At 44.9% G+C, this 25,279-nt stretch overlaps 2 protein-coding genes across 2 annotated transcripts; one reads left to right on the forward strand and one right to left on the reverse strand.

The window, feature by feature from the left end:
- Positions 1 to 15,563: 15,563 nt before the first annotated feature.
- Positions 15,564 to 18,248, forward strand: LOC112889256 (uncharacterized protein At2g34460, chloroplastic). The gene is made up of 4 exons (XM_025955800.1): positions 15,564 to 15,918; positions 16,027 to 16,143; positions 17,018 to 17,290; positions 17,919 to 18,248. Exons 1-4 carry the CDS (start codon positions 15,610 to 15,612, stop codon positions 18,081 to 18,083), a joined length of 864 nt encoding a protein of 287 aa, XP_025811585.1. The 5' UTR covers positions 15,564 to 15,609; the 3' UTR covers positions 18,084 to 18,248.
- A 626-nt stretch (positions 18,249 to 18,874) lies between these two features.
- Positions 18,875 to 24,075, reverse strand: LOC112889257 (protein BOLA4, chloroplastic/mitochondrial). Its single transcript, XM_025955801.1, has 3 exons — positions 23,746 to 24,075; positions 23,544 to 23,611; positions 18,875 to 19,320 (listed from the first exon to the last, which is right to left on the reverse strand). The coding sequence occupies exons 1-3, from the start codon at positions 24,016 to 24,018 to the stop codon at positions 19,167 to 19,169; spliced, it is 495 nt and encodes a 164-aa protein (XP_025811586.1). The 5' UTR covers positions 24,019 to 24,075; the 3' UTR covers positions 18,875 to 19,166.
- Between the last annotated feature and the right edge of the window lie 1,204 nt (positions 24,076 to 25,279).

Here is a 25,279-nt window from a genome sequence, read left to right on the forward strand (position 1 = left end):
CTAAGCACCAAATTGGAGATTAACCTGGCTGCTGAAAATAGTGTAAGACAATCTGTCGAACAGTGTATGGGCATGTAATAACTCACTTGAAATTGACGTCACATTTACCTAGGATTTCTAATGAAGACCTTGGGTTTGGAGCTGAACCAGGACATGCTCATCTGTCCCCTGCACCAGTCCAGCTGCTACTTAGTCTGGTGCTGATCAGATGCCTGTGCTGCTTGCCTCCCTGCCTCGCACCGCTGCAGGCTGCTGATGACTTGCTCTGCGCCAGGGACCAGATCGCCTGGACCTGCACTGCTCCCTGCACCAAGAACAGCCCAACGACCAGCACCAAAAATTCCTGCGCAAGAACAACAGAGGGAGACCAAACCAAAATCCAACACCGGAGAAACAAAATCTAATCAAATCAACAGCCCAGAGGGCAAGAGGAGGAGAAGGCCTCCTTTCCCATCGATTTGTAGTACCAGGTCTCAAAGATCCATAGGAAAAAACTTAACCCTAGGTGGAGAAAACAAAAGGCAAGGAAAAGAGGAACCAGAGAGGGGCACGAAGGGGGTGACGGGAACTTGTGTGGCACACCCTAGTTGGCTGCCCTCCTCTCTCTATTTTATCCCCTCTAACTCTCTAGATTAAAGACTAAAATACCCCTAGACTTAACTAGACACTAGAAAGCCCGTAGGGGCAAAACCGGAAAAGATACATTGGACTCATCCGACAGCCGAGGTTCTTTCTTCGACTTGAAGCCTTCTCCGCGATGCCGCCATGTGGACGAAGATCCGTTCCGCGGTTTTGGAGGGTCCACGAAACCCGGGTAGGTGGCCGGTTTTGAGAAAACCGTCAAAACTCCACGCGCGGGAAGATTCCCGCCTCCACGCCGTGGCCCTAGACGTCGTTCCCGCCTCGGCCTTCTGACGGCCCTAGACGCCACCCGACGCCCGTCACCTTCTCGCCCGCAGCGAGGCCCTAGACGCCGTCGAGCCAAAAATAAGTTGTTAACATTCATTTTTCAATCAATTTTATCTCAAGCAATTCTTAATGCCAGGGGTTGAAAGCTTGTCATGCTTCACTTAGCAACGAGGCCAAGCCTATGCCAAAAGACAATCAGAAGCTTAAAGCACTCGTTTCAGTCATGCACAGCCTTGCTCGGGTTCTCACAAGTGCAAAGTGAGCCATCCCGAAAGCTCGATCAGTGCGACAAGCAATCCCACCTAGATCTTTTCAATCCATTTCAAGAACAGTTCAAGCAATTTTATCAAATTTAGATCATTTCAAGTATGAATTGCTGAACGAAAAGCTACACTATCATGAATAAGATAGCAAAGCACATCAACACGCCCTAACATGCTAGTAGCCAAAACAGAGTGATCATGTTTTTGGATTTTCAAAACAAAATAGCTTAACTCAGAAGATGTCATATACACAGTGGAGCAAGCTATACATGATCAAATTTATCAACTCACACTAGCAGGCACTAGAAGATCATAGCAATGTATACAAGAATGCTAGTGCAAGTGAGGCAATGCGAAATGCAAACATGTACAATGCATATGCACAATGCAACTACCAAACCTAGAAATCAAAGAGAAGCAAATAAAACCTACAAAGCTAACCAAACAAAAGTCAGCGATCAAAAGGGGTAACAAACCCCAAGCTCCCCTCGCAAGCGAGCAAAGGTGTCCTGCTCAAGCGGTTTGGTGAGAATATCTGCGGTTTGCCTCTCTGAAGGAACATGGATCAGGTCTATGTGTCCTCTCTCATGGTTATCTCGCAGGAAATGGAATCGGATATCTATGTGTTTGGTTCTGGAGTGTAGAATAGGGTTCTTTGCAATGCTAATGGCTGACATGTTGTCTACAAAGATGGGAACCCTACCAAAACTCAATCCATAATCCTGCAAGGTTTGTTTCATCCAAAGTATCTGGGAGCAGCAACTAGCAGCGGCAACATACTCAGCTTCTGTGGAAGAAAGCACTACGCTAGCCTGCTTACGAGAGGACCAAGACACCAAAGATGTACCGAGAAATTGAAAAGTGCCGGATGTTGACTTGCGGTCCAACCGACACCCACCGAAATCGGCATCAGAAAAGCCCACCAAAACCAGAGAAGAATCCGCAGAATACCAAAGACCAAATTCAGGGGTGAATTTCAAATACCTGAAGATGCATTTCACCACCTGCTTGTGGGAGGTGCGCGGCGAAGCCTGATACCGCGCGCAGAGGCAGACGCCAAACTGGATGTCCGGTTGCGTCGCCGTCAGGTACAGGAGAGAGCCGATCATGCTCCTATACTCCTTCTAGTCCACCGCCTCGCCGTCCAAGTCCTCATCAAGCGCCGTCGAAGTGCTGATCGGAGTCAGCTGAGGAGACAAGTCACTCATGTCGAACTTCCGCAGCAAGTCTCTAGTGTACTTGGCTTGATGGACAAAGGTGCCCTGAGGAGTTTGCTTGATCTGCAGCCCAAGGAAGAACTGCAACTCACCCATCATGCTCATCTCGAACTCCCTGGACATCTGCTCAGAAAACTTGGAGACAAGAGCGTGAGAAGAGCCACCAAAGATAATATCATCCACGTATATCTGAACTAAAAAAAAAATCAGTGCCAGATCGCATGAGGAACAAAGTTTTATCAACACATCCCATTTTAAAGCCCTGAGCCAGCAAAAAGGTTTTCAATCTATCATACCAAGCTCTAGGTGCCTGTTTCAAACCGTAAAGAGCTTTCTGAAGTTTATAAACACGGTTTGGAAACTTGAGATTTTCGAAACCAGGGGGTTGCTTCACATAAACCTCTTCTTCAATAAAGCCATTCAAGAAGGCAGATTTAACATCCATTTGGAAAACTTTAAAACCCTTGGAAGCAGCAAATGCAAGAAAGACTCGAATAGCTTCCAAACGAGCAACAGGGGCAAAAGTTTCCTCAAAATCAATACCCTCTTTTTGGCAAAACCACTGGGCAACAAGACGAGCCTTGTTTCGAACAACCAACCCATCCTCACCCTGCTTGTTTTTGAAAACCCACTTCGTTCCGATGGGATTACAACCAGGTGGAGGCTCGACTAAAACCCAAACTTGGTTTCTTTCAAAAATTTCAAGTTCCTCATGCATGGCATTGACCCAATTAGAATCAGAAAGAGCGTGTCCAATATCTTTGGGCTCAAAAGAGGCAACAAATGCTGAATGAGCAAAGCCAGCGATACTTGTTACCTTGGACCTGGTAACTCGCTCGTTGAGATCACCTAGCATCTGTTGAGGTGGATGATGACGCTGAATGTGTCGAGGTGCTTCCCGCGTCGAAGTCGCCTCCTCCTCAACCAAATCTGGTGTCTCCTTAGGTGCAACTGGTGAAGCCTGAGTCACCTGCTCGATCGGCCCTCGGGAAGTAGACGTAGTCGGGTGGGGTCGTTGTCATCGTCCGAGCTCGTGGCAGAGACGGCTGGGTCCACAGCACGTGTGGTAGCCTCAGCGTCGCCCTCCGTAGCTTTTTCCTCCTCATCTTCAAAGATGGAGGTTCCGAGCTCATCATCTCCTGCAACTTCAAAGACAGAAGAATTGCATGGTGCAGTCTCGTCGAAGGTGACTTCACAAGTCTCTCTAACGATGTTAGTATCTATAATCAGCACACGGTAAGCTCTGGAGTGAGAAGCATAACCGAGAAAAATGCCGTCAGACGAGCGAGACTCAAACTTATCAAGATTTCCATCTTTCAGCACAAAGCACCGGCAACCGAAAACTCTGAGATGGTCAACACGGGGCTGGCGTCCAAATCGCAACTCATAAGAAGTCCTGTGCATGAAAGCACGCAAGAAAATGCGGTTGGACACGTAACAAGCGGTGTTAACCGCCTCAGCCTAGTATTTGCGAGGAGTCCTATGCTCATCGAGCATCGTCCTCGCCATCTCAACCAGCGTCCGATTCTTCCGCTCTACAACTCCATTCTGCTGTGGAGTGTAGGGAGAAGAATACTGGTGTTCAAGCCCTTGATCACTACAAAAGGCGTCAAAACGAGCGTTTTTGAATTCTGTGCCATTATCACTGCGAATCGCTCGCATGGCCTGGGGTAGCTCATTTTTCAACCTCAAGATCAAGTCTCGAACAAACTCGAAAGTCTCATCCTTGGTTCTCATGAAAAAGACCCAAGAATAGCGAGAAAAGTCGTCCACGATCACAAGAACATACCACTTCCCACCAACAGACATCACCCTAGAAGGACCAACTGTGTCCATGTGTAACAACTCTCCAGGGTGAGCGGTCATCACCTGATTAACAGGCGGATGAGCAGCGGCAAACATCTTCCCGTGGCGACACGGATGGCAAACAAGGTCCTTTTCAAACTTCAATTTGGGCAATCCTCGGATTAGGCCAAGTGAGCTAAGTCTTGACAACAGATCGAAGCTCAGATGTCCAAGTCTCCTATGCCACTTCCACAAATCAGAAGAAGGGCCAGCCAACAAGCAACGAGAAGGGCCAAGAGGAGTTCCAGAGAAGTCAACCAAGAAAACCCGATCGTGAGGTGTAATCTGGCAAACCAAATCTCCTCTGGAGTCCAAAACACGCAAACAACCCTCCTTGAAGCGAACCTCAAACCCCTCATCAAGAAGTTGCAAAACAGAGAGCAAATTGAACCCAAGGTTCGAAACCAAAGCAACCTCTCTCAGGGTAAAGCGATCAGAAACTTGAACAGCGCCAAGTCCACGTACCTTTCCTCTTCCATTATCCCCGAACACAATGTACTCCTTTGAGCGCATTGGGGTGAGGCTGGAGAACCATTTGTCATTTCCGGTCATGTGGTGCGAACAACCGGAGTCCATGATCCACCTGTTCTCCAAGCCTCCAACCTGCATATCAGTAGTGAGACAAAGGGTGAGCAAATGTCTCAACACTGGGGTTAGCAAAGTGAGAAGCAAACCAGGGTCGAGCCATTTGCTCTACAGAGGGGTTAGCAAAACCAGACAAAGCGTATCCCCCGTCCCGTCTACCGCGTGACTGACGAACACCACCGCGAGGAAAGCGTGGAGCCTCAAAACCTCCTCCAAAGCCTCGGTCCTGTGGTCCATAGCCGTACTAAAAACGACCAGGAGCACGACTGGCAAAGCGACCACCCGCTGGAGCATGGTAACCACCACCGTCTCCCTAACCTCCACCTACACGGCGCACCCAAGCATCTTGCCTACCACCATGCCGAGGAGGACCATGCACCCGAGCAGAGTACATGTCCGCGTTCCGAATCTCCTGCTCACGCCTCACAGCCCGCTTTCTTCTGAAGCAAAACTCCTCAAAGTGACCTTCCCTGTCATAGTACTCGCAGTGGTACCTCACCTCACGCTTGGGAGGTGGAGGCCTAGCCTGCGGATGGGGAGAAGCAGCCCCCTTCTTCTGGGCAACCTGGGCTACGGCAGCAGGGAGCATGTCGAGGGGATTCCTCAGCTCATTGGGTTTTGGAACCCAAACCTGCTTCTGCGGAGGTGCTTTCGGTGGTTCTTTAAGCACACCATCCGCGGGGTCAACAAACAAAGGCTGCGTGCTTGTACTAGCAGTGTTTCCAGCAGCTTTGCCGATCTTACCATACAACTTGTCAAAGTCTGACTTCGTGTATGTGTAACCGACCCTAAACCCATCACCACGCTTGAACTGCTTAATCATCATGCCCAACTGCGGCTCACTAGCAGAAACCCAACTAAGAATCGCCCTAAGATAGGTATTCTCATTCTCCAAGTTAGCTTTCTCTACCGCAAGATTATCCAAATCAGAGATTAAACCAGGGCAAACAGAGCAGTCAATAGGTGGGCTAGACTCCACGACCTTAGTCTTCCCTAAAGACTTAACCAAGGCGTTCTTCTCATCTAGCTCCAACCTAAGTGTGGGACAAAGCTTGCAAGCACCAAGCAGAACTGGCCTAGACTTCATCTCCTCTAGCTCGCACACAACAGTAGCAAACTTGGACTGCAACGAAGCTAGATTGGACTTTAAGATAGGACACTCATCACATTCAAGCACATCGCTAACAATAGGAGCGTCCTTAACCAGTTCTAGTTCATGCTTGGCCTTAGCGAGCTCATGAGACACGTCAGCAAGCGAAGTCTTAGCAACATCTAAGTTCATGACGTTCTCATCATGCTTGGCACGGAGAGCAACAAGATCATTCATATCAGATATGCAGCCAGCGCACTCATCCTCACTAGATTTCTCCCTAGCACAAGCCAGCTCAGCCCTAAGCTTTCTACGCTCTTTAGCTGCTTCCTTAAGCAGCCTCTTCTGGTTGTTGAGAGCGGCGTACAACTCCCTGACCTCCGTATCAAGCAGGTCGATTGTGGAGTTTACCTCTGAATCGCTCTCGGATCCAGGAGAAGAGTCGACGTGCGTCGGTGTAGCATGTCCACCCGAAGACGCACGAGCACCATCCGCTTCGCCCGCCATGGTGCAGAAACCCTTGTGCCGACCGGCCGCCAAGCACAGGCCGATGAAACTGATGGCTTCCTTGTCCTGCTTCTTCTTCTTCTTGTCGCCGTCGTCGGAGGTCGGTGAAGAAGAGCGGTCGGTATCGGAGCTCTTGTCGAGGTCGCTGAGCTGCGCGAGAAAGGCCTTCTCCCGCTTCTTGGTCTTGTACTGGAAGCGCTTCTTTAGCGACTCCTTGTCGAAGTGTCCTCCCCGATCATGACTGCGGTGCTTGTGGTGCCGACGCTCCTTGTTGGAGCCTCCCACGTCGCGGTCGCGGTGGCAGTAGTAGTCGAAGTGGTTGTTCTGGCCACCGCCGGACTTCTTGGGGCAATCGGCGATGAAGTGGTTCAAATCGCCACAGTTGTAGCACCCGAGGTTCTTCTTCCTCTTCCTGTTGTGGTAGACGCGCTGGAACTTGCTGATGAGGAGGCACAAGTCGTCGTCACCCAGCGTCTCCAGCTGCTCATCTGTAACAGAAGGCAAAGAGGCAAGAGAAAAGCCAAGAGCAGAGTTGGCGTTAGAGCTCATTCCACCTGGGCCAGTCACAAGAGCGATGCTCTTGGAAGGAGGGGCACCATTGAGCTTGGCTCGTGTCTGGTTATCCACCTCCGTGGCCTTGAGCTTGCTGAAAAGCTCGTTCACGGTTAGAGTCTCATAGCTTGCAGACTCAATGATCCTATTCACCTTGAGATCCCACACAGAGCGGTCAAGTGCGTAGAGCAGTTTGAGGGCCTTCTTGTGCTCCTATACTCAAGGGCATCAGCAGATCTATTCGCATTGACTTTGTTCACAATCGATTGAAACCGACTGAACATATCGCCAATGCTCTCACCCGGCCCCTGTGTGAATTTCTCGTATTCACGCCGGTGAGTCTCGAACAATCTGGCCTTCACCTGAGGTGTGCCCTCGTGGTAGTTCTCAAGGCATGTCCAAGCTTTGTGGGCTTCCTGAAAACCCTCGACGCGTGAGAACTCCACGCGTGAAACGCCAGCGAACAAGGCATTGATAGCCTTGGCGTTAGCCTCGTGCTCGGACACCTGAAGAGGTGTGGTCCGAGCGGCAAGCACCTCGTAAGCCTGGTTCTTGGTAATCTCCCAAACCTCAGCTCCCATGCTTTGCAAGAAGGCTCGCATATGCACCTTCCAATAAGCATAGTCCTCGCCGGCAAACACTGGGATCTTACCAAGACTCGCCATGGTCGCCAAGTGGTTTTCGAACCGGTTAAGGTACTGAAAATCTCAACCAAGCTCTGATACCAATTGAAGGACCGGACAGGCGACCAGAAGGGGGGGTTGAATGGAAGCCTCAAATTTGATCCGAAAATCGAAGAAGAAAAAGTCCCGATACAAACACCACACCACAGCTTCTAAAATGTGCCAACACTACGCAGCATGGACAAGCTGCTAGTGCTAGGAACACAATCAGAGTGTCGCAAAACTCTTGTGGAATCAAAACCCGAGAGCACACACAATCAGATAACAAAACGAGTTGAAACTAGGCAAAATGAGAACAGATCAAAACGAGAGGATTAGTCGAATAAAAACTAAATTAAATGCTCAAGTAAAAACTAATCTAACCCTAGCATGCTAGTAGGCAAGATTAAAAAGGCTAGCAACTAATTTTTTAGAGGTTTTTCTGATTTCAATTAAGCAGAAAATTAATTATGGCCTAGAGCAAGAAATTTAATTCCACAGCAAAACTTCACTTGACTAAGCATACAAAAAGTTCAACAATTAGCCCATCTCAAAATCCAGTGGAAGCAAAGCTTAACAAGAAGCTAATATTAAACCTAAAGAAGGCTAAGCACTAAATTGGAGATTAACCTGGCTGCTGAAAATAGTGTGAGACAATCCGTCGAATAGTGCATGGGCATGTAATAACTCACTTGAAATTGACCTCACATTTACCTAGGATTTCTAATGAAGACCTTGGGTTTGGAGCTGAACCAGGACATGCTCATCTGTCCCATGCGCCCAGTCCAGCTGCTACTTAGCCTGGTGCTGATCAGATGCCTGTGTGATGCTGGCCTCCCTGCCTCGCACCGCTGCAGGCTGCTGACGACTTGCTCTGCGCCAGGGACGAGATCGCCTGGACCTGCACTGCTCCCTGCACCAAGAACAGCCCAGCGACCAGCACCAAAAATTCCTGCGCAAGAACAACAGAGGGAGACCAAACCAAAATCCAACACCGGAGAAACAAAATCGAATCAAATCAACAGCCCAGAGGGCAAGAGGAGGAGAAGGCCTCCTTTCCCATCGATTCGCAGTACCAGGTCTCAAAGATCCATAGGAAAAAACTTAACCCTAGGTGGAGAAAACAAAAGGCAAGGAAAAGAGGAACCAGAGAGGGGCAGGAAGGGGGTGACGGGAACTTGTGTGGCACACCCTAGTTGGCTGCCCTCCTCTCTCTATTTTATCCCCTCTAACTCTCTAGACTAAAGACTAAAATACCCCTAGACTTAACTAGACACTAGAAAGCCCGTAGTGGCAAAACCGGAAAAGATACATTGGACTCATCCGACGGCCGAGGTTCTTTCTTCGACTCGAAGCCTTCTCCGCGATGCCGCCATGTGGACGAAGATCCGTTCCGCGGTTTTGGAGGGTTCGCGAAACCCGGGTAGGTGCCCGGTTTTGAGAAAACCGCCAAAACTCCACGCGCGGAAAGATTCCCGCCTCCACGCCGTGGCCCTAGACTTCGTTCCCGCCTCGGCCTTCTGACACGGCCCTAGACACCGCCCGACGCCCGTCACCTCCTCGCCCGCAGCAAGGCCCTAGACGCCGTCGACGCCCGTCGCCTCCGTCAGTCCCGAGACCGACGCCCGTGCCTCCACGACTTGGCGTCTTCAACCGCCGTCAGCTTCCTTGGTTTTGTGGCGCAAACCAAGAAACCCGCCTTCCGTCGCCGCTTGCGCCCTCGATCCAGGAGTGGACGTCACAGCTGCCGCCCGGCCTGAGCTCCTCCACGGCAACTCTCCGTCGACACTCGACGCCCGTGTACCTGCAATCCAAAGACCAAGCGCACGATCACACCGCACGGTTAACAATTCACTCATCACAGGCAGGATAGAGTACTCTCATTCCTCAAAAACTGAGCAACTCAGTAAATGATGTTGGCATCAAGTCGAAGGCTATCTTATCAATTTATATTTTTTTCAATTCCAGATATATTTATCACACCGTATATGCTTTGTTTATCACATGGTACCTTGGTTGCTTCTGAACATTGCTTCAGAAGGGCAATCAATATTAATTAATTAAGTTATTAACTGTATTAAGAGGTATTAATTTTACTACTGCGAAATAGGCTTTCATCACGCTTGAGGGGGCATCGCGCATCACAAAGTGATGTGCCGTCGCTCCACAGCAGGACACACAAACATCTGGCTTGTCATTTTTTTCAATATGACCATTTCCGCTCCGAAGCACTGTGCCTTTTTGTTTCCCTTTCCCGATCTCTACATATCATCTCCCCCACTAGGAAAAGGTCATACTTGAGAGGTGATCAGATCAGAGGCGGTAATAATGTCACACATTATATTGGTTATGGTTTGCAAGGATCATATATATCTTTGTCATCGATGGTAGTCAATTATCAGCAGAATGGTTCAACATATATAATATTTGGTCAGCATAATTAAAAAATAGTATAGTAGAAGTCCTACACACTACATTGGTCACGAGAGGGCAGTACAATCGGGTAAAAAATTAGATGCCCACTAGTTTTCCATTGGTCCGCTAGAGAGCGTTAGTGATATATATCGTCCCATATTCGGAGAAATGATCTATCACGATATCCTTCCATACGTATTCGTGGAGCTGCTCTAGCGGCGGTAGGGTTGCGGCTCGGCGGCCAGCCTCCTCTAGCGTGGGGGTGAAGTGTGAAGCGCCGGAGCCCGCAGCTTCGAGGGTGCGGCCACGCAGCTTGCAGGCATGCATGGCGCATAGGGAGCCTGCAGCGGCTGCCTGGCGGTGTGGGAAGGCCGAGCATTCACGGTGGCCCACCGGAGCGGGGAGGCGGGGCCCGTGGTGCTTCCACGTGTGGGAGCGCAGGCAGCACCGACGGCAGCATGGCTGCGGCCGGCACGGCGGCCGGCATTTTGTTTTTTTTTCTTTTGTTTTTTGTTTTTAAAATTGGTTTCTAGGCAGGTCATCCTGGATTCCATTTACAGGGGCGGGCACGTTATCCGCCTCTAGTCATAGTAGTATCGGGATATATATATATACTTAGTATACCCTAAAATCTCTAAAATCTTCAACAATAACTGGGTGAAGACTTGCTTATCAACATAGGCACCATGATACCGCTCATTCTCATCCATCCAAACAACGGTTGCAGCCATATGTGACTTGATAGGGTTTATTAGTTCTACCGACACCCCATAAACCCAAAAGTTTTGAAAAACATATTATGCGACTACTATGCAAGCGTTTTCCTACATCCTTTCTATCATTTAGACTCAACATATATAAAACTGTTGGTGTTGTGTGTGTGTATAGCATCGATTTTCTCGGTCCGCGATTAGAAAGATAGCGTACCCGCACAAGAGCATAGGAATATCCATTCATCACGGGTCACTATAGAGGTGGCATTTATGCATTCAATGCTGCATAGATAGTGTTGTATATGTTGAGAACAATACATTCACTTCCCATATAAATCGCTACGTGGGACATTGCCAAATAAACATGCCCTCACTACGTGGTCATGTCCATCATCGCATGACAGACGCCTTACACCCATGTCATTGCCATATGGGATGTCCCTAAGGAATCCACATCTTGAGGTATGCGATTGTGATGTCATCCATGCACGGTAGGATATTCATCTTACCATCAGCTAGTCGATGTTCATAAGAGCGTATATATTCATTATCCCGTATCCTCACCTTACGAGGCATTTCATGTCCGATGCTGGATGGATGATATCAGTTTCTCCTAACCGAACAATAAATACTTTATCTTTCTTACCTGAGCGCACTTGTGTTGTTATAGAATCGTAAGTTTTGGCAAAAAGTAAATACAATAATAAACAAATTAGCTTTACCATCTATTGACTCAATTGTTTATTTTTAATCAAAATAATATCTCAAGGGTTTCAAGACAGTGATGTTTGTGTCGGATCCATACATGAGCTCTTATACCAGCTATGATAGTACCGGCCAATTTAGACTGGTTCCAAAGCGCCCAATCATCATTAACGTGATAATCAAGCTGACGCACCTGAAACGGTCCGGTAGTCCATCGGGCATTCCCGAATCATCTACTGTCCAACTATTATCTCATTCACATACTCAGAATCGCTTACATGGAGGCACAACAGATATGACACATATTTTTATATAATTAAACAAAAGGAATGGATTTATTATAAAATTTATGAAAAAACGTAAGTGCATGATAACCAGTATTAAGAATTTTCAACGAGATCATAATACACATCATGGAGAAACATGGAAGAGCGTATGGGATTCAATCATACGTCCTTGCTGTTCAGGACGACCTTCACATGTCTTCGGTGGAGGGCTCAACTGCAACAGGTTAATTAAACCCTAACTACAAATATACTCAGCAAGTCTGACCCATCGCAGATCTTAGTTGTTTGCAAAGCTTACTAATCATGGATCCATATATTTTTCAGCATTCTATGAGAATTAATTAGCCTTTATATTCTAGTTTGTAAAGGAAAAGCATTTTTCAAGCAATACATCTACTTTATCATGTATAATCTGATTCAAGAAAATCATTCTTTCTCATTAGACTCTATGATCAAGCGGTATTCATAATCGAGATGTACATTGATTCAGACTGCATTATGCGTGCTGCAAGAGATAACCTAATCATATGACGCATGTATGCCCCATCGGGCCCCATCGGGCCACATGTGGCAAAACCGTTCGCATCCGCATGTGGCAACAATATTCCAGTATCTAAATTATGATTGCCCGAACCCTGGTTCGCATCCTCGAATGGGACCCCCACCAGACCTGATCCCAATACATGTTCCAAGCTACATCCCCGCCCACTCCCACTTAGAGTAGAGTAACCTGCACTTGAAATTCAAAAGCCAACAAGGACTACGTAGGTTTACTAGCTAGTTCCATATGCTAGCATGTGATCAATACTTTCAAAGTATAAACAATGGGCAAACAACACTTAGTTCCTTATTTCTTACTTTCTGGACAAGATTATGGACTCAGAACACCTTTTCTGATCCGACAATCCTCGACCAATCATTTCATGCATTTTCTTGATCTAATAATAGTAGAATCAAGTAGTTCTTAGCTGAAGAGTAATGATAGATCACTTATGAGCAATGCTAATAAGCAATTGATTTTAATTCTTAATATTTTGAGCAGTTGGCAAATATGTCCTTAAGTGAAGAAAGTGCCAATGCGCAAGTTAGGGTTTCAATCAACTCCAAGACTAGGACAGAATGCATAAATACTTAAATAATTTGGACACATGAATAATGAATTAAAATAGTAGGATTTAGATACTATGGGCCTTGCCTTGGGTCTCTTCGGGGTTAGTTCCTCCGACAACGGTCTCTAGCTCCTAATCGATCACATGCATCTCCTTCTCACCTTATGGGCCTTATGAGGGCAACTCTACAAAGTCAATGTCGGCAGACTCCGATTCTAGGTCATATGCAAATGCTGGGGTTCGTAAATTCTAAATATTAGAAAACTGGACATACAATTTTTCTTCAAGATAAAGTTACAATCCAACACAACTCTATCCTTTTGTAGAAACCTTAACATAAGTTTCCTTAATTTATCCTAATCTAAATTCATTTTAATTTGTTAAAAACAATTTATTTAAATTTTCTAAACTATAAAATCATTATTGTTTACATCTAAATTAGAAAGCATTTATCAATTTTTAGAAATTTTGGAAAGGATTAAGAATGTATTTATTTAAATCCATTAAAGTAAGGCATTTAAAGTAAAGCATTTATTTATTTCTAACTCTATTATTTTTCCTAGGGTTTAATAATTTTATTGCATAAATGAAAATAAAAAATTGGTTTCACTAATTTTGGACATCTCTACAACTTTTGGTGACACACAATTGCGCCGCGTCACCTATAAGACATTGGTGACGCGCTCCTCAACATCAAACCAAACACGTTACTGATGTGCTCACTTCAGAGACCTGCACAACGAAAAGCTATATAAAACTGATATAGGTGACGCGTTCTGTTCAACAGTGTCACCTATAAAACTGATATAGCTGATGCATATTGTGTAAATGCGTCTCTGATATAGCTGATATAGGTAATGTGTAAAGTTCACATGTGTCACCCATATAGATAGTAAAGGTGACGCATTTTGTCTAGCAGCGTCACCCTTAAAGATGACACAGGTAACGCATGTTATCTACAAGCATCACAGATATTGATTATAGGCAACGCGTTTACTTTAATACGCGTCACCGAAGATGCTCAAAGGAGACGCGGTTCTGACCAAAAAGCGTCAGCGATGAGCAGTCATCGATGACGCGGAAAAACGTGTCACCAATTATGGTCACTAACGTGTGTTGAGCCGTGTCTCTGATCTTGTGTTCTGGTATAGTGTGTCTGGCCATCTGCATTCTGCATGCATGTGAAGGGTAGAGAGAAAATAAAAAGGACAAATGATGTCAGCACATCCATGCATGTGTGATGAGGAGAAAGAGAACAGATAGGCGCGTGCATGCACACAATTTGAAATAAAAAATATTGTAGTTTTAAAATCGAGCATCCAAATCAAAATCTGGTGATACAGTTACGCTCGATTCAATAAGAGATTCAAAATAAGATCGCACGTTATTATATTTCAAAGATATATTTTTCCATATGTGAAAATATTTTTTAGTGTATTCTAATTTGTTTATGAATTTTATAAAAGTTGTTTATCACTTTGCAAAATGTTGTTTGACTCACTTGAGTGTAGTTAAGTGGATATTGTTGTTGACATTTAGAAGATAATTGGATGATGTGATTAGAGGATAATGGCAAATAATTCTGTTGGTTAGGTGGATGGTATTGCATAATTAGTGATAGGCAACTTTAGCAAGTCAATTGAGCATTTATACTAATTTATGTTGGTATTAATCTACATAAGCAATTTTTATATCTTTGAAATATTGTTGGAATATATGCAAGTGACGTCGTGTTTTGAAGGTCTTTTTAAAAGAAATATACTTGTGCAATCAGAATTTAAATTTGATGGCTGGTTCAAAAATTATAAATTTTTTAAGTTTTAAAATTATTTGCATGTGCTGCCATGGAAGATAAAAATTCCCCATTCCAGTTAGGCACCTATCGTTAAATTAGAATTCAATACGGAATGTATACTAAAAAGAAAAATAATAGAACTAGATGATTCCACATGGTGTGTCCAGTCTACTTAATGTGTGAGGGAATCAATGTAAAGGTACATAAGTTACGACCCGCTGCAGTGAACTCATCTCTACTATTACTAAAGCAAGCAATGATTCATTGGTCCGTCAATCGGAATCCTAATCAGAACGTGGACAAATCAATCAAAATCCTAATTGGAACTTGAATAAATTAATCTGAATCCCAATCAGAACCAAGACAATCAATGCCCCACGCGATCACGGCACGTATACGGAGTAAAAGAGCACAAAATTAATAGTCTCATTAGATTTGGGTACAATTTATATTACCCGTTGCAACGCACGGACGTTGTGCTAGTTATCAATAAAGAAAAAAGTAGAGGTATAATGTGCACTTGACTATAACAAAAATATAATAACTCAAAATTCTATTGGTTTCTAAACAAACACGGAAAGATCCATTGTCCGCAACAAAAATAGTGGAAGAAATGAACTTATGTGAGTTTAGAATAAAAAACATAATATTTTATTTCACTGAGTTTTGAGTAGAAATATAAAATTGAAAGTGGTTGGAAGATTTCTAGACTGTTTCGATTTTAACTGTAATGGAAAAAGAATTTGGTAACGTACTCTCCTTTGCAGCAATGCACGGATATTTTTACTATAATAGATTAGTGTGATAACATGCCTGTTCCACCAGTAGAATTGCAAAAGGGACGAGAAACCGAGAATTGCAAACCACACTACGTTCACGAGCAAACTAGCCTGGTCTACTAGAAACATCCGAAACCAAACAAGCAGTGCCCACTCGCCCACGCCACAGGAAACTCATGGCCAGCGCTCTCGGCGCCGTCACCGCTCGCCCCCACCTGCACCCCGCCCTCGCCCTCGCGCTCCCCGCAGCCACCGCAAGAAAGTTCCTCCTCCGCTCCAGGGCCGCCTCCACCATGGACGAGGCTTCGGCGAACTCGCCGGACTCCGAGAAGAAGACGACGACCGTCTTCGTGGCCGGCTCGACGGGGCGCACCGGCAAGCGCGTCGTGGAGAAGCTGCTCGCGAAAGGATTCGGCGTCGTCGCCGGGACCACGGACTTGCAGAGGGCACGCGGCAGCCTGCCCCTGGACCCCAACCTTCAACTCGTGAGTATGAGCTACTCTGCTTGCGTCGTTGCCCGTGTTAAATGGGCCAATTTTAGTTGGTCGGTGGTGGTGATGGTAGTGCGAATTGGGGTTGTGGTATGACTGAAGGTCACAGCTGATGTGACGGAAGGCGCCGACAAGCTGGTGGAGGCTGTGCGCGGTGTCGACGCCGTCGTCTGCGCGACGGGGTTCCGGCGGTCCTTCGACCCTTTTGCTCCGTGGAAGGTTTGTATCCGATTAATTTATATATAGAGAAAATGGCAGCTCGTTCTTTCTGGTCCGTTACTTATATTCGATTATCTTTCTGCTCGTATGGGATTGAATTCCTGATATAGTGTGGGAAAAGTTCTTTACTGAATGTTCCTTCTAAAATGTTTGTGCCTGTGAGAAGTGTTGAAAATTGGTAGAAGCTCTGTAAATGTAGGTTGGCCCAATTCCTAAACCCGACGTGAACGCCAACCAAATTAATACGACATTTGACATGTTTAGCTAGTTTGTGTTCAGACTTATGCTGTCATTGTTTACTTAAGTACAAATTAAAAGAGCCAAAGATACGATATTATTGTTTTGTTTTACACACGTGGTGTCTGGTTCTCCAACCTAGTTCAAAGAAGATTATCTTCTGACTGTTGACATTTGGCACATAGTTGTTTTGCTGATAATGTGTTTCGGCTCAGTACATGCCTATGTGGACAATTCATGTTTGACCTGATATAGCCTGTTTCCATCCCCTGAAACGGATCCAGTCGTCAGTAAGAGTTCAATTCAAGTTTGAATTCAAATTGGATTCAATTCTAGCCATTTTTTGTCAGAAGAGAGCAATTATAAGCATTTTTGTTCAGAGGATGATCTATGTTCTCACATACCCTCTGAGTTTGTAAACACTGCGATTAATCCAGACAAGTAGGGGGGGTGTGTCCCTCAGTTTGGCGGGGAAATATTGGTACATTTACTATGTTTAACTAATATTATCAGTCCCTGGTCTTGCAAATAAAAGCTTTAGAGCTCTGTTCATATTACCTCACTGCCTGTAAATTGACTGGATGCCGATGCATACTCTTGTTTCAGAAATGACAACCATGCTATTTCACTATTGCAGGTAGACAACTTTGGCACGGTGAACCTGGTTGAAGCATGCCGAAAAGCAGGTGTCACGAGATTCATTCTCGTCAGCTCCATTTTAGTAAATGGTGCAGCTATGGGTCAACTTCTTAATCCAGCCTACATTGTGCTCAACCTGCTTGGGTTAACACTGGTTGCAAAGCTTCAGGCAGAGAACCACATCAGGAGATCAGGAATAAATTACACCATTGTAAGGCCTGGAGGGCTGACAGATCAACCACCAACCGGGAATATAGTCATGGAGCCAGAGGTAAAAGCTTTAAATTTAGTTGCAGGTGTTATTACCAAAACCAAATTTTACATTTATGTTAGTGATTTACATAATTCAGCACTGTTGTTTCCTTAGTTTCTTAGATATAGTCAGTCAGGTTTGGCCAAGAAGCAAAAGAATTTTAGAACATATAAGTTCTTGTTGTACATGACACAATGTTAAGTTCGTAACTGATCTGGCCCAAGATTGGGATTAGCACATCTGCATTCTATAGCATTTCGTTTACTGATGAAAGTCAATAGGATGTTGTTCAGTATTTGATAAAATGACGTTATGACTTATGAGAGTCCAATTTTGTGGAACTATATAATTGGTTTTTTAGACACTATCTTTTGTCAAATGTAATATGGTTTCACTATGCATTTCAATGGCTTCATAATTTGTTAGTATTTCCTTTACTGGAGGGGTTACTTTTTATAGACTGAATTGATAAGTAACATGTTTCTCTTCTACGCAAACCAATGAACCTAATTTGGAGATAAGACAGTAGGACATTTTAGTGTCCTCCAGTGCTTTTAGTGTTTTCTCATCTTACTTTGGATTGTCAGGAAAAAACGATTTGAACTGATAATTAGTGCATGCTATTTGGTTAATGCATTTTTTTCAGGACACTCTTTATTCGGGATCCATATCTAGGGACCAGGTTGCTGACGTAGCCGTGGAAGCATTGTTGTGTCCAGAATCTTCGTACAAAGTCGTTGAGATTGTTGCCCGAGCTGATGCCCCAAATCGCCCTCTGCAGGATATGTTTGCAGCAATTAAGCAAACTTGACGACTCCATCACATCAGTTAGGTAGAAAATGGATTTGTGCTCAATCTAGATTATAAACAAATTTGTGCATATGTACTCTTCAAGAGTATTATTTTCATTGCCTGTATTACAAACTAATCACTTGATAGTATGAGGCCATTATAAGAGTCACGAATTTGTTTGTAATTGATCAATCCTCATAACTCCGGTGCAGTCTATTTTGCTTAGTTCACAGCAGTATATGGCAACAGTACAACACCGCAGACGAGGACTAGACTAGATTGAACCCAAAAAAATGAATGCTAAGGGATGAAACTGAACTTGGGAGCAAAGATGAGGGGCGACGGCTATTCTGCTCATTCACATCTACTAAAGGATTGTTCTTTGTAGTAGCAGGCCATCAATCTTTGGGCGTGCTTGGTTCCCAGCCACAACTCGCCACGGCACTGTAGCGTGGGGGGTGTGGCGCTCAGAATCGGCACCACAGCCCTATGGCTTCCCGTGCTTGGGAACCAAGCACGCCCTTTGTGCAGATCAGAATTCTTCTGACTTCTGATTATTCTGTACAGCTGTCCTAATTCATGACGAGGTTATAGAATTGTGAGCTTAGATTTACTTAGCATATTCATGAGGGGGTTATAGAAATAGGTTGACGCTCCCATCACACCCCTCAACCGCCGTAGCAGGCAGCCTACAAAAGGGCCACCTGCCGGCCTTCCTCTATAGGAGGATTCCTCCTTTCTTCATGACATAAGGGCATGAGCTTTGTAGGCATAAAACGCGAGTTCTTTTTTTTCGATACATCAGCGTGCTGGAGTTTATACCTGTCTACCCACTTTATACTTTGCATTACTCATATTTTGCCCTTACACAACTAATTAGCAGCCACAGACGCTTGCACATAGCATCACATTTTGTTTGGGTCCTGAAGAGCTGTCCCAACAAAAAGAAAATGCAGATCAAATGACATATATTTCTTTTTGAAAGCACGCTAATCACATCGCGAATTATTGATCGTTCAGGAACAAACAGAAACTTGGTGCTAATCGCAAGGGCCTGATCTTCAAAGGAGAGCTTAACTGTCTCCACAGGCATGATATTGAATTACTTGTTCGCAGCAGCTTCATCTGGCGTCTTGGTAGTCATTTGGTCCACGGCATGCACGGTGCTCTGAAGCTCCTCCCATATAGCCTTGTAAACCATTCTCTGCCTATTTACTGCAGATTTTCCCTCGAATGCCTTGGAAACCACATCTATGCTGAGAATAGAATAGAAATGGGTTAGTTCAACTTCAGAATTACATTTTTTCTCATTGGGGAAAAGATGGGCGATACATCGATGACAAATAATACTACAGAAACTGCATAAACATCCTACATATCCAAAATAAACACAATGTCGTCAGCCAATATGTAAAAAGTATTATCAGCATAATGTCCAAAACAATCATTTGAAATGCGATAAAAGGAGGGGCAAAGGGCTGACAATCATCATGAAAATTATGATAAGAATGCAATTGAGTCCCTCAGGAGTTACATCTAAGAAGTAATTGAACAATAACAATTCTTGAGGATCATTTTGTACAATTGTTCTTCCGTTCTTCTTTTCCACATCTTATAATTTTTTCATCTTCACAAGGGCTCTTGCATTGAAGCTTAACCTTATATGTTTTCCTATTTATTTTTCATGTTGCATTTGTATTACATGCTTATACTAAATAATCAATATTTTATTTGAAAACATCTATGTTCCTTGGAGCAATTCTCATCATTTTGTTAATTTTATCTGGCTAGTTTGAAAATCTAGTGGAGGTAGTTAACACTGGTGCAGTGGTGCAGCCAACATAGGGCGCGTAAACAGATCCACATGTGGATCTTATGATGTTTGACCTTAACATAGGTTGACATTGAGAAGCAGCTTTGCTGGACAATGTAATGATGGATTGCAAACATTTTCTATGACTTCAACCCTCTGTGTTACAATTTACTTCATCCCATGTTAATGAACTAGTACAGTCAGTAACATGTGATGGGAAGAAAACTGAACACCAAAGGACATGAGATAAAACTACTAACAGCAGCTTCTGTGTGCAGTGGTTGAATGGAAGGAACCATGAAGTATCATACTACTAGCATAAATATTAGAGAAAATTCCCTATATAACACTGGACAAAAATCTGGTTCCTTACATGACACTAGAAAAATTTTCCTTCCTTATTTGACAACAGATTATCTTTTGCTCCTTTCTTGACACTTTCGTTAGCTGGCTGGTAAGTCTCACCTGAAAAAGACATTTTTGCCCCTCATCCTGTACTGGTCTATGATGAATTTCATGAGATTCTGAATATTTTAGAGTAACGGTGCTTCTCACTTCTCCCTGCTTTCAATTGCAAGCACAGCTCTGAATATATTTAGGCTCATTTTCATGTTTTCAGTATCTCTGTTGTTTCAATTATTTCTTACTTTAGTAAAGTTTCTAGTACAGATTTCTGAATATACCATGCACAACATTTACTGAAGATTCTGAATATCGCAACATTTGAACCAGCATATATGACCAATTCATTTGTTCTGAACCCAGAATAGAAACAACAAACAATAGTAAGTCACTTGCCGTTTGTTCTTCGTGTGCATGCTTGCTCTAGCTACTGCAAAACTGAAACACGAGAACATTCAAAACATCAAAAACAAAAGAGAGCTTTTGGTCTCCATCCCAGTCTCTTCAGAATTCTTTCAAGAACAGAGTGTCTCCTGCACCCAACGAAGTGCGTGACAAACGGCCACCGTTCATTGCTGTACCCCGCATGGTGCTTCTTCAATCTGCATCACATGCTTGTACATGTCCAGCAGCCTTATCCAGAGGCCATACCGGTAGTACTCGTTCTCAAGGTAGACCTCTGTCCACCGCTCCTTCTCGTGGTGACCAGCAGGTAGATAAGCGCCAACAGTCGACTGGTCGTCAGCCTCCAACGCCGGGAACCCCTTCAGGTCGCCGCCAACAGCTTCCCAGCCTCGTCGCGGGTGTGGCCTCGCGGACCCATCACGGCCCAAGGGTCGAGCAGCTCCAGTGACCACGCGCAGTTCCGGAACAGGAAGCTGACAGTGCTGACGGTGGAGATCCAGGCCGAGGGATCGAGCGGAGATGGGGAGCCCGCACCACCGTCAAGCCCTCATCGCCGCCTGTACATTAGGGATGGGAGGGACGGGCGGAGATGGGTGTCCGCGCGTTGTCAAGCCCTCGTCGCCACCACCGCCGCCGCCTGTAGATTAATGATGGGAGGGGGAGACCAAGTGGAGATGGGGAGGAAGGGAAGAACGTGCGATGCAAGATGAGATGTAGGGGTCGGGATGAGTCAGGCCGAGTAGAAAGTAATGAAGGGTATTTTGGTCCACAAATCAAATGTATGATATGGTTGAGAGTGAAATTTAATGGAAGGACCAACGGATTTAACGGAAGTGTTAAGAAAGGAATAAAAGATAAGTTCCAGTGTCAAATAAGGGGAACAAAATTTTATAATGTGATATAAGGAAGCTGATTTTTATCCAGTGCTATATAGGGAATTTTCTCTAAATATTACCCTGCCTTTCTGTTACTAACTGCTTATTCAGTAATTGAATGCAAAACAATGGCGATGAGTTCACAAAAGAAAGTGTGTTATGTAGTTGAGAGTGATTTAAGGTCTTGGAATCAACTTATAGAAGTGTGTCACACAGAGTTATTTTGAAGAAAAGAGCAGCTTTGATGTATGAACATTCAGCAGAACATCCGAAAGTTAAATGCTAGGTAAAAATGATTAAAAAATTGATGGTATCACAATGAATAATAAATGGTTGATGAATGCTAGGATTAGTGTTCTGAATGGTAGCTAATACAGTGTGATATGCTTCTATTGTATCATGAAAAGCCTTGTCCTCTCCTAGTCAAGGCGATAAACCCTTTACTTTAAAAGTAAGGACGTCCATTTTCTAACTTCTAAGTAGTCATGCTTGGTGATCAAAGTGAGCATGCATAACTGCCGTTCATTGCATGCATGTGTAGCTCCAACTGTGTTGTAACTCACAGGCTATCATGCTTTTAGGTTTCTATGCCTGTAAATGAACAAATGGATAAATTATCGCTAGAAACTTTTGTGTCCGATATTTTATAGAATATGCTGATTTTCTGAAATGTGGAAGATCATGCAATTATCTTACATTATACATCAAATATCAAGTCAAGGACACTGGTACACACTCATTGGAACTCTCAATAGAAGTACATCTGTTGAATCGTTTGTTTTCTTTTGCACTGATCGAACAGTCATTACCACTGAACACTCATTCAGCTCACAGTATGAACTTTTTTAGTTGTTGATCCACGATAACAATGACATGTCATGATCCTCTCTTGCAAGTTATTTCATTTCGTTTTTGAAAGATTGATTAGTTACAAACTGTGAACAATCCTGGTAGGGACACCACAAATAAACTTCCCCGAAATCAATAACTAATCCCATATCATACTGAACTGGCTTATAATAGGTAAGTGAAATAGGTAGTTATCTATTCTAGTATACAAACGTCACATTTGTAAAAGGTCCCAGCTTGTCCTCGGTTAACTCTATGTTTGAAGTTGCAAGTGACAAAAACAAGAAGCTGTTTACTTTTCAGTGCCTCGTCATATAGACTTCATGATAATTGTGAAGAAGGCTCCCATTTATGGCAGGATTCTTCCCTTCCACCCAGGTTAGGAAACCTTTATTTCAACACGCTAATAGAACGTCATAAATATAATAGCAGAAACTAACTAGGCCATTGTTTTTTAAGTAATAATGGGTCACTGATGATGGGCACATGACGGGATGAGATAGGCATATGGACCAATAGCTGAGAGATGTTTATGGGCCACCTGTCAGCTGTTTGGGTGGGTGGAGGCAATGTTAACCTCCAACTAGGTGGAACCTAACAACCCCCCATTTATGGACAAGAAACAATCCAGAAATGCCCCCAAAGTGATATAAACTGCAATCCACAAGCAAACTCAAAGCATAGCAAGATGCAGAGCGAGTACATTCTGTTTAGTTTTGTGAGGATAACTGCTCCCGTCATTTATGGACAAGAAACAATCTAGACATGCACAAAAGTGATGTAAGCTGCATTCCACAAGCAAACTCAAAGCAGAGCTGAGATGCAGAGCCAGTACATTCTATTTTGTTTATTGAGGAGCACCACTGTACTCCCAAAAGCTTATATCTCCTAGATACCTATCGAGCATATGAGTATCATTTCCGCACCATTCAGCAGCAATGCTTAGAACGAGATGCAAGAAATTAATCCATCTACCAATGGACCCTGGTTTCGTTAACACAGATTCACACAGAGTGCATTCTGCATTGTCCATGTCCTTCTGAGCTCGCAAAATCCACCCGACGAGTAGCACGCTCATCTCTTTCCGCCCCGAGTGGAAAAAGATAATATTTTAGGCGAAGAAGTGTGTACTCACCAGACGTGGCGGCCGTCCCCGGAGGTGTCGACGACCGTGACCGCGTCGGCCTCCAGCTGCTCCTTGATCTGCCAAGAAACAACAGCAACAAAGCTCGGTCACAGTGGCGAACGACAGCGTGCGCACGCTCATCCAGCCATCTCTGAAACTTGCAGCAAAACTTTAGAAGCGGCAAGCTAAACCCGCGCGGCAGGGCAGGTACCTTGGCCTCTAGCGCCTTCGTGGCGGGGGATTCGGCGGGCCCCGCCGGCCCCGGCGCCGAGGCCCAGGCCGCGAATCCCCTGGTCCTGCGGCTGATGGAAAGGGGGCAGGGGGGGCTGGCGGTGAGGTAGGAGGCGGAGGGCTGAGAGGATAGGCCAGAGGAGACGTGGCGGCTGACGGAATAGACAGAAGAGGACGAGTGGGAGGAGAGGCGGCGGAGCAGCAGCGCTGCCAGCGAGCACGGCGCGGCGGCGGCGGACCTCATGGGCAACATCGGTCTTACCGGAGTGAGAAGGGAGAGGTCAGGAGGGGATTCTACGGGTGCGGTGGCTTGTAGCCTCTTGCTTTGGGCCCGAAACATCTGCGGCCTGCGAACAAAATTCTCGTGGGCTGAAAATGAAATCGATAAGATTCTCTCGTCTTTACGACCCTGATCGGCTACGTTCCAAAATTTGCCTCTCCAAAATTAGAACAGACCAAAATATTGACAAATTTTTTTCTAAAATCTTGGCAAGTACTCTGTGAAATGGGCTATTTTTATGAATTCCAACCAAATAAGTGCTAAAATTTATTGTTGCTAAAACTTTGGCAAGATAAATTTTGGAACCAAACAGGGGCGAAGCCAGCCTCCTGATTCACCAATGTCAGACTTTTTTTACTGGTGTCATTAACCTTAGATATAGTACTTGAACATTATTTTACACTAAGTTTTCTAAAATTCATTGTTGTCAGCTGACAACGATAGCAAGCTTTAGCTCCGCCCCTGGAACCAAACCAATCAAGCTCTATATTTCTTTTGTTTGTTTCACAATTTCGATTCATTGCTATTCCGTTTCCATGTGACTCAGGGGAGTGTTCCATTTGTCAAGGCAGAAAGTAGTTGGCATAATCAAATTATGGCAGCGTATTTTGTAATGTGGCTTGCTGTGTGGGTGAGTCCAATGGGGCCTTAAGGGCAGTGGGACACTTGGTGTAATATAGCAAAGTGGTGTATCAGTGTATGGGGACAATTCAAGTTATGAATGAAATGAACTACTTTCCTCCCCAATGTCTTTCTTCTATCTCAAGGCTACCTCTTCCTTCTCTAAATCATCGAGATCCAGTTATCAATGACTCGCGCCATAGCGACCACACTGGCGGCAAGGGGTGTCACACAAGGAGTTTGAACTCTGGCTGCCCTCACAATTACGTTCTCCACCGCCACCTGCTGTTGTGCTAAGCTAGCTTTGCTGAGGTCGCCTCCTTGCCACAAGTATCCTAATGCCAACCACCCACCCGTACCTATAGTTGGTGTGGTAAGGGGCCCACTTGTCAATGACATGGACTGAGCCCACCCATCAGCCTAACCTGCCAAGGGAAGGCTGCTGTTTTTTCTTCTACCTCCTGTGGGGACTCCCGGCCGTCGTCGCGGCAGCCCACTCCAAGCCGATCGCACACCGGCGGGTCGCGCGACTTGCGCTTCCGCCTCGACGAGAAGAGAGCCGGCAAAGACGCCCGGACTACCCTCGAGCGTACACGTAAGTGGCGCCGAGAGG

Source organism: Panicum hallii, chromosome 4 (genome assembly GCF_002211085.1).
Source record: "Panicum hallii strain FIL2 chromosome 4, PHallii_v3.1, whole genome shotgun sequence".
NCBI lineage: Eukaryota > Viridiplantae > Streptophyta > Magnoliopsida > Poales > Poaceae > Panicum > Panicum hallii.

Coding starts and splice junctions, on each gene's coding strand:
- LOC112889256 (XM_025955800.1), top strand. CDS start 15,610: ATGGCCAGCGCTCTCGGCGCCGTCACCGCTCGCCCCCACCTGCACCCC. Junction 16,144..17,017: donor ACCCTTTTGCTCCGTGGAAG/GTTTGTATCCGA, acceptor TCACTATTGCAG/GTAGACAACTTTGGCACGGT. Junction 17,291..17,918: donor ATATAGTCATGGAGCCAGAG/GTAAAAGCTTTA, acceptor CATTTTTTTCAG/GACACTCTTTATTCGGGATC.
- LOC112889257 (XM_025955801.1), bottom strand. CDS start 24,018: ATGTTGCCCATGAGGTCCGCCGCCGCCGCGCCGTGCTCGCTGGCAGCG. Junction 23,612..23,745: donor CGAAGGCGCTAGAGGCCAAG/GTACCTGCCCTG, acceptor GTTTCTTGGCAG/ATCAAGGAGCAGCTGGAGGC. Junction 19,321..23,543: donor GGGGACGGCCGCCACGTCTG/GTGAGTACACAC, acceptor TTCTATTCTCAG/CATAGATGTGGTTTCCAAGG.